Source organism: Gallus gallus, chromosome 12 (assembly GCF_016699485.2).
Source record: "Gallus gallus isolate bGalGal1 chromosome 12, bGalGal1.mat.broiler.GRCg7b, whole genome shotgun sequence".
Classification (NCBI taxonomy): domain Eukaryota; kingdom Metazoa; phylum Chordata; class Aves; order Galliformes; family Phasianidae; genus Gallus; species Gallus gallus.
In genome coordinates, this window is record NC_052543.1 from 13,380,447 (window position 1) to 13,389,343 (window position 8,897).

At 43.0% G+C, this 8,897-nt stretch overlaps 1 protein-coding gene across 24 annotated transcripts in view; it reads right to left on the bottom strand.

Moving 5' to 3' along the window:
• CADPS (calcium dependent secretion activator) overlaps positions 1 to 8,897 on the bottom strand; it is a 173,890-nt gene that overhangs the window by 43,199 nt on the left and 121,794 nt on the right. For 13 of the 24 annotated variants that reach the window (XM_040646341.2, XM_015293301.3, XM_015293298.3 and 10 more), the window contains 2 exons: positions 3,030 to 3,136; positions 2,161 to 2,169 (listed from right to left, as the gene is read on the bottom strand). In XM_040646341.2, the coding sequence (XP_040502275.1) occupies positions 2,161 to 2,169; positions 3,030 to 3,136 (116 nt within the window). The remainder of the gene's footprint in view (positions 1 to 2,160; positions 2,170 to 3,029; positions 3,137 to 8,897) is intronic. The other 11 variants (XM_015293304.3, XM_015293300.3, XM_414412.7 and 8 more) reach the window with 1 other exon arrangement.

Genomic DNA, 8,897 nt, shown 5'->3' on the forward strand with positions numbered 1-8,897 from the left:
AGCTGGCCCCAAAGGCCAGTGGCAACCAAGGTCCTGGGGGTTGAGGAGAGGGGAGGCGAGAGAGCATCTTCTGCAACAAGTCCGACATAATCACTGCAGGGTCCTGCAATAAAACCTGCTTCCACAAAAAAAAAGAAAAAAAAAATGCTGTTTTTAAAGAATGAGGAAGAAAAGCACATCATTTGTGGGGGAAAAAAAAAAATAATAAAAAAAAGCCCAAACCAGTCACCGTTTCCTTTTTGCTGGAAAAATCAAATTCTATCGCCACGTCTCTAACTTATGTCAGGTTCCTCAACCTCCTCCTCCTCCCTACTCTCAGAGGACAGACCCTCCTGCAGTGGGAGCAAAAACACCACACTTTGAAGAGCTCCTTCAAGATGGTAACATTTTCTGTATTTACCATCTACTTACCTGCTTTACTTGAATGTAAAGGCAAAAAAAAGAGTGTTCTTTCTAGCCAAACACACCTATTATTGTATGTTTTACACATGGATACACATGTATATATGTATGACCTCAAGGGGTTAAAATACATATATACATATACACATATGTATACATAGAGAGAGAACATGAGTTCAGAAATACGTGGAGACCACAGTCTCTGGCATGTTCCATCAGTCATCCAGGGAGGCAAAAATGGAGCTGGAAGACATCTGGTGAGGGAGATGTCGCAATGGCAGAGACCTCCTGCTCTCACCTTGGACCAAGGCACCACTACTGCTTTTGCATTTTTGTCTGTGCTTCCTTCTGATGGGTATGACTAACCCCACTGATAAGACACGATGCTTTTGGTCTAATGGCTTTTGAACATATTCCATGCTCTGAGTTTTGCTTTCTGGGTTCTCAATAGCACGTCTGCCTGGATGTCCATGGTTGGAAAAAAATAGGGTGTATTTTAATGGAAAAAAAAAATTATGATTTTCAGAAAAGAAGGCATTCCTTCAGCAAGTGATGCCATTTAATTCTGCTGAACATCCAAAGCAGACCAAGGAGTCGCAGCTTGCAGGTTGAACCTTCTCACCTGCAGGCAGAAGGACAAGATGGAAAAAAAACTCTCACCTGGACTATCTGAAAAAACATGCAATACCTCAGTGCCTCTCACTGCACAGGAACAGAATAATGGGGCTGTAACGCATAATAAAGATGGTGCGATAAATCAGCCAGGCTCTCGTCTCTCTGTTCCTTTGGGTGCAATTCCAAGTGTGCAGAGAGCTGGCCCACTGCCTGAACACCACTGAAATGCCACAGAAACCCCCGGGACAGGGATTCAATAACGTACCGACAGAGTGCTGGGCTTCTGGACAGAGATAAATGTCACTCTTCCAGGTCACCGTTCAGAACAAGGGGCCAGGATGCCTCCTATCCATGTTGGCATTAACCTTCTGTCTCTAATCAAAGCCTTCTGACACAAAAGATGCTGAAGAACAGCTTTGAATCTTCCTCCATGTGAGGAGCAGAGCAGCGTAGCTGGCTGAACACTACAGGCCCTCTAGCTGCCCGCTGCAAAAGTCCACTATTTTCCAAGCAACTGGTGCTTTAAAATCAGCTCTTTCCAGGCTGGTTGCACACACAGCCTAAGCTGCTGATGAGTGGAATAAAGCACTCGTCAGCCTCGGGCAAGCTCCTGCAGCTCGTGTGTAAGTGCAGAGCTCTCAGGCAACCCCCTGCTTTTGCAAAAGTGAGATTCATTTCACTCTTCACCACGTATATTCTCTCTCTACATATAAATACTGTATATCCAGTACAAGGCACATACAGACAAAAACCAGAGGAAGAACACTACCATTCTAGTCACTTGTGTAGAACTCAGTCCACCTCCACCACAGTGTACTATAGATCAGGTGAATGCAAAACAACAGAGGTAACAACAGGCTGAGGAGAGATTCCAGGCGGGTAGGGTTGTGTTGGGATGTAACTGCAGCGCTCGTAAAATATACCCATTGCTACATGCATGGACTGGACTGCTACGCCACACTGACCCTCTGTGTAAGGCTACCAGCTCCACAAGCAGCCGACTGGGAGTTGCTGTTACATTCCTCGGTCAAAGTTACGGAAGCGAGGGCAAACCAGGTAAAATCCCAGTAGGAAACATGGCACTGAGAGGGCATGCACGAAATATGACAGGAGTGACTCGTGTCATTCGGTTTAGTCACATACCTCTTTCCCCTGCCAGGATCATCCAAGATTGAATGAACAGTAGAAAAACAGGGAGGAAATTTAAATATGCAAGCAGGCATTAGTTGGGTGTCGTGGATTGTTGTGTATTATCAATAAGTTAAGTTATACTGCAAATTTAATACACACCGGAATGATTTTTAGGTGATTGTGAAATTATTTATCAAACGCTCTTAACGCAAAATATAGTGAGTATATACAAAAATGGGAAGGAAAAGAGAAAAGAGTGAATGAGCGTTACAACACCTACAGTCATATACAATAACTCTTTGCTCTGATATTCAGAATGATCAACTTTCCAACACTTAGCCAAGAGCACCAGATTTACAGCCAACACAGGGCTTGATCCTGCAGATACTTACATGGGTGGGCAACGTCGCTGCCTGGGGCAGTCCCTGCGAGGTGGCACTGTCCTGGCAGCACTGCTGGCTGCCTCGGGGCTCAGTGCTTCCAGGGTCGAGCCTTGGGGTTCTCTAACATCTATTTGCCCCTGACATGGTTTCAGTGTTTTTAAAACATGAATCTCCCCGTAAAAGCACGTTGAAGAGTTAAGAGGATGGGCTTGCTCTAGTATGGAGCTGGTGGTGGACATACGTGGCTCTTGCTGGTGCTGCGGACTGACATACCGGACAGCAGGATTTAATCAATTCCCCCTTTGGCCCTCCCTGCCCTATGGAAAAGCAGTCTTCCTGACCTGTCCCGTGTGCCTTCATCACACTTCACCCCCATTACCGCCTTCTAAAAAAGATAACCCGGCACCTGTTCAGGAGACATCCCATAAGCGTGCAAAGCCACCAGCAACCGACCGGACCCTGGTCAAGACCTGCAGGACGCAGGGCACCGCTGCTCACCTCTGCGTGGTGCTCTTCATTTTGTTGGAGGACTTCAATTACCAATTCTGCCAGACGTATTGTGTCTTCTAACTTTTTAGCTGGTGTGACTAACCGGCCTACATTCTCTGTAGTACAAGAAGTCGAGTTAAAAGGCATGCAGAGTGAAAAGCTCGACGTAAAGCAAATAATTTTAGAGGTTTAAAAAATCCCATAATATTCTACAGCTTTAAAGATCTTTTCATGCATATGTTAAATGCTTGTATAATTAGTACTGTGCAAACCAGAAAGCCACATTCGTTATTATACTATGAAAATACAGTGCTCCAGCTCCAAATTTCACAATATAGTCAGAGTTGTTTTGCTTCATGGTGAGGCAGTGGCACTTTATTAGCTCAAATAAGAACATTACATTCCCTAAAGACAGCATCTGGCCACTAATATATGAACAATATGTATCCTACAGAGTAGATGATGCATTGCAGATCGTGTCTGTATGATTTAACATACTTTTAAGATCAATTGAAACAAATCTCTCCATACTTTTAACAAATCATCAGACTCAAGCAATTTAAATGTCACCTGCTACTGAAAGCAAAAGCTGCAGGTCTGGCTTGCTCCAGGATTTAACTCCACAAAGGTCGAGGAGTTACGCATGCTGGAGGGAGTGGAAAGTGGTAACGCCCACTGGGCGTTCATACGTAAGATTTATATGGGAAAAGAGATGCAACTTTACAGCAAAAACCCTGCAAACAAACCAAGGAGTTTAAATCCTGGAGCTCGTGCTTTAGCTCTATTGAGTTCTTTTGCAGTATTTTCTAAAAAGATTTTTTAAAATAATCAAATCATATTCTTCCAGGTAAGTGGTATTAGCGTATTACAAATCTGAGGTGCTAACAATCTGGAACATTTATGTTTTTCAACTTAGAGTATTTCAACAGGAATAACAGGAACAATAAAATAGTGATCTGTTCATCGACCAACAGCTCCCACAGAGCTGGCTGAGTGCAACCAGTGGGGCTTCTGTGACCTGACATGGTGGTTCACCAGCACTCCTGGCTCCAAGGAGAAGAAGAGCAGGAGTGCTGCTCCCTGTGGACATGCCTATGCTGCAGTGGGTCCCTGCAGAGGTGATCCTCCTGCTAATGATGGGCTGCAAACCCAGCTCTGCTGTAGTAGCTAGGGCAAGGAGCAGGATGATGCTTCAGGAGCGACATCAGCCAGCTCATACCTATCGACCTATGTACATTTTGGTCTCTATGTGATATTAAAGCTGGAGACTTCATAAGCAGGTGAAGTACCAAAAAAAGCCAAAAGGGCAGTAAAATCAGTGTGCTGCCATTAGCAGCATACAGTAGGCTGAATGAACGCAACAAAGCCAAATACTAGAGGTGCATGAATTACAGCCCCTCTACCAGCAAGGCATTCATCTCGGGATGTCCAACCTTAAGCCAGCAGCTTGAGTTATGCCTAAGTGCAAGGCAGTTGAGCATCTTGCTCCAGACTCCTGCATGCATCAGCTGTTTGCAAATACCTATGTGCTTAGGTTTTCTTTACTGACAGACCAGCAACTTGTGGTTGCACATGCATGTCCCACTTTGCTCTGATGAGTCCCAGGGCACAAACCCCAGCCTGCTGAAGGCCTGGTGAGTTTTGAGGACTCAAATCTCTATCTTAGCATCTCGCCTGCTCCTAGTTTTGACTGGATTTATTCTTATGGGCAACAAATCTCCCATGAAAAGGAGAGGAATATTTCTCATAAGGGGCTGTGAGAGGGGCACGTGATGCTGCTGTCAGAGGAGCTGAGCAACCAGGCCAGCTGAGATCTGGCATTGCAGGTGCTTGGCTCAGCTGAGAGATGCATCAAGGCAAATCAATGCTACACTTTTGCTGATGGATACCATGGATAGGGGCCTTGGGGTTTCCTCTCTTGTCTCCCTTTCATCTCTTGTATCTCTGGAAACAATAACAAGAGAAACACTCCCAGGTTGTCCTTAAAATACTCCATTGGGCAAACATTGAAATTGGAGAACTAGTGGTTACCTCATTGTCCCTCTTCCTATGCAATCCAACACCTCACTGGGTACAAGAAGAAAACTTCCTTTCAAGCAAAGAGAACCTAAAGAAACGTCCCTCTGGTTGCTTCTGCACCTCTGAAGCCAGGGGGAAGCTTTTCCATCGATCAGAGCAGCAACAGACCCATTCTCATTTGCAACACTGATCTGCTCTCAAATACAACTAAAAGACAAAAGTGTTAATAAGAACAACTGCTCAGAGATGCTGTCTTTAAAGAAAATATTGATGCTTATACAACTTTGGCAGCCAGCAGATGTCAATCTTAATTTTTTTTCTTCTTATTTTAAATATTTCCCTGGTTAAGTTACTATACATCAGAATATTCCGCTAAGATAGCTGGAGCACTGACAGTTACATGAAACATATACGATATACTTATCAAACATTTCATCCAACATCATGTAAAGCTCATACATATTTATAGTTTTCATGCAAAATGTTATGCAACAACAATGTTATTTTGTGCTGACGTTGATATTTGAAAATGTTGCATATGTCAGACATTGCTAGACAAAAAAATGTGGACATTTTGAAGTAAATGCTACCTCTAAATCTCTACAAACCTACCACATCGCACTAGGTGGTTTATAAAGCTGCACATGACAACTAGCTTGCTAAGGCTAGACAAGCAACTGCCAGGCTAGAAAACCACTGAATAAATGGAAGGAAGACTATTACAGTACTTGGCGTCTGTTTGGCCATGCCTTTGAGCATATGATTTATCATGTTAGTCTGCGTTTGAGGAGATGCCGGTGGCCCAGCCGGTGGCTTAGGCTTGGATGGACGGGCTGCTGGTGCGTGACGGAGGGACGCCAAAAGTAAAGAGACAATGACATCATAACAGTGACAAAAGGATGGAAACTTCGAAAGGAACATAAGCAGAAATGATCAAATACACATGGAAAAAGCTGCTGGGTTTTGCTTCTTGGTGCTTGAGGTATTACACGGGAATGACACCGTTTGACAACAAAAAATTCTAGGAGTCAGCAGATTCTAACATCCTACGGCACCGCGCAATCAGAAAGCCAAGCAGCCAACGCAGGTGTGGGACTGAACTTTGTGTGGCCACGTGGGAAACCTCAGTCTGGGAAACAGAGCTGAAACTCTGCAATTCACAGAAGGTGACCGAAAACAACCACTTTAAGCCAGTGCCCCCGTGCTTAGGTACATTTAGCAATAGAACAACGAGCCGCAGGAATTAATTGCTTTGTAAATATCAATTACACATTTTAGAATTAAACGTCACTGTTGGTTAAAGGGAGCTATAAAATATTCTTGTGCAATTTAAACATGTAAAAAAATCTGTCACTTAAAAATGTGTGGTTCCTGATCGTTTCCAGCTCATTTAATTATTTTCAACTTGGAATTCTAGTGGCTTTTATATTCTGGGTTGAATCATATATAAAAACTTGCCAGCTCTATCAAATATGTTACTTGCTATTCCAAATGTTAGAATACTGCAATCAGGACTTGACCCATCTGTCATATAGTTTACAATATCAGCATAGGAAAAATTCAAAGAAAATAGCCTTTCCTTTTACGTGCACTCAAGGAATAAATTATGTACTGTGAATATATTAACACAATAGTTTCTATTACATTTAATAACAGTTTTTAGCAGCACAGTGACTATTTTTAATAATCCCATTTGCAAAGGATCTGGCATATTTATCTGGACATTCTATTGCCAAAAGTCCTTGCCATTTTGATTGCATTTTCCAGCGGGGAAAAAAAAAATGGGTTGGCTTGTGCAAAGTAGATTTCTGATTGCTTTTATATCTCACAGAATTACAACACTTATCAGAGCGTTATAAAGAATATTTGAGTAAACCATCACTTATAGAGTACAAGTTAGGTTTGTTCCTTCTCTCCACACACAGAGGTACACACGTACATGAACACACATACAGTGCACACACACGCACACACACTTTTAGTCTTTTTAGATATGTCATCATTTAATTCAGACTCCTAGATTCAAGCTTCTGGTTTTGGGGTTTTTATTTTGGTTGTTTTCTGATAGCAAGAAAAGCAAATCTATTTGCTTATCGTTGGAGTCACCCTGATCTATGCTCAGTGTTTACCCAAGGTGGCTTTTTCCCCAGAAATAACACCTCTCAGCCTCAAGTGACAAAAATAACTGTTCTTTGGGCATTGGCCTAACGACTTTCAGCCTAATTTAAAACATAAGCAAGAAATCAATTTGATTACTCACTGATGGTTGCTGAGCAAACCACGTAATGCTTAGGAAGGAGATTTTACTGTTGGCCTCCAGGAACTCCACACCCCATCACACCACTGTGCACCACAACCCGAAATTGTGCCTAAATGTGAGCCCACCTCTGTACCACCAACCACCAAAACACTCATGCTGAAAGAGAGAGGTGCTACCATGGGCCCCAGTGGTGAACACATTTCAGCCCTCACTGACATCCAGCCCCCGCAGTGTCAAACTGGCCTGACCTGTGCAAGTGTTTTCTGCCCCAGGGAAAAGTCAAGAGCAGAGAAGGATGAGGAGGAAGCAGCAAGAGCTGCTGTTGAGATTTGAATGCATCGATCACTAAGATTAAAGGCAGGAGAAGCTTATTCCTCCCTAACAGCCTGGCAAAGGGATCCTCTAAAGCACCCTCCTGGACAAACTCATGTGTGAGACTGCATTTTACACCTCTACCTGATACTTGCAAATAAAACACTTGCAGAAACCAGAATTACTTGGCAAGTAAGAGTTTTGGGGTTGTATGTTGTGCTTCAGCTTGCAATGAGTGTAACAGGTGTATTATAAAATCAGTGCTACTTTGGGAATGTGTGCTGCATAAAATTCATTGTATGCAGACTAGAATATATTCCAACTACGTATTTCTCACTCAGCATCATAATCTGTGTGAGATGGAAGGGCTAACACAACCACAACGCTGAGAAGTAAACCTCAATAAGCAAGGACTAGTGTTGACTTTCCACATTTCTCACAAGCACAGCCACCAACTCTGTGATTTCCTTGTAATAATTAAAAATATGAGCCCTGCCAAAGGCTTTGGTGTGTAAGTATTGTGTGCATCCATTTGTGAGCCAATCATGGCAATGATAGAGTTGCTGTTCTCAAGATAATGATAAAGAATAATGGACACAGCCCAAGGAAAAGGCAAAACAGCCTTTATTATCCTCATGAAATGATTTATGTGTGCCTGGAAAGGACTTCAGTGATGATAAGCTTTTCTCTCAAACTAAGATGCACAATTAAGAAAAATTCAACAAAAAGGTTTTTCAGCTTAGAAGGAGACTCAGCTCTCAAAATTCAACATACTGAAATGAGAACCTCCTGACTTTCTGGTGAGTATTCAGCCTAGTAAGGAGTTCCTGCACATCCAAATTCTATCTCATGCCTCAGGCAGCGAGTTGCTCTGCGGTTGGCAGGAGCCTTGTAGAAAGAATGCCGCAGAGCAGATCACTGCGACCCCTGAAGCTCTAGTAACAACTCTGATGCTGCTCCAAACAGTGTTTTATAAAGGGCAAGATTAAAGCTAGCAATTTGCCTAACAGCTCTCTGTTAAACCCAACTGAATGCCACTTCAACGAACCAAACAAAGCAGCAGTTCAGTAAGCAGACAAATACAGGTTGCAGTTTTGTCTGGGCTACGTTAATAGTGAAATGTACAATCTATTAACAACTTCAGTCTCCGTTCTTGCCTCAAAGACTGAAGTTTTCCTATGTTTTGCATCCATATTTCTTTGGGGAAATTAATTCGGTTTTCGTGATGAGCTTTCTGCTTCATCACAGTTGCTGGGGTGACTGCTGAGTGGTGGATGGGCTGATAA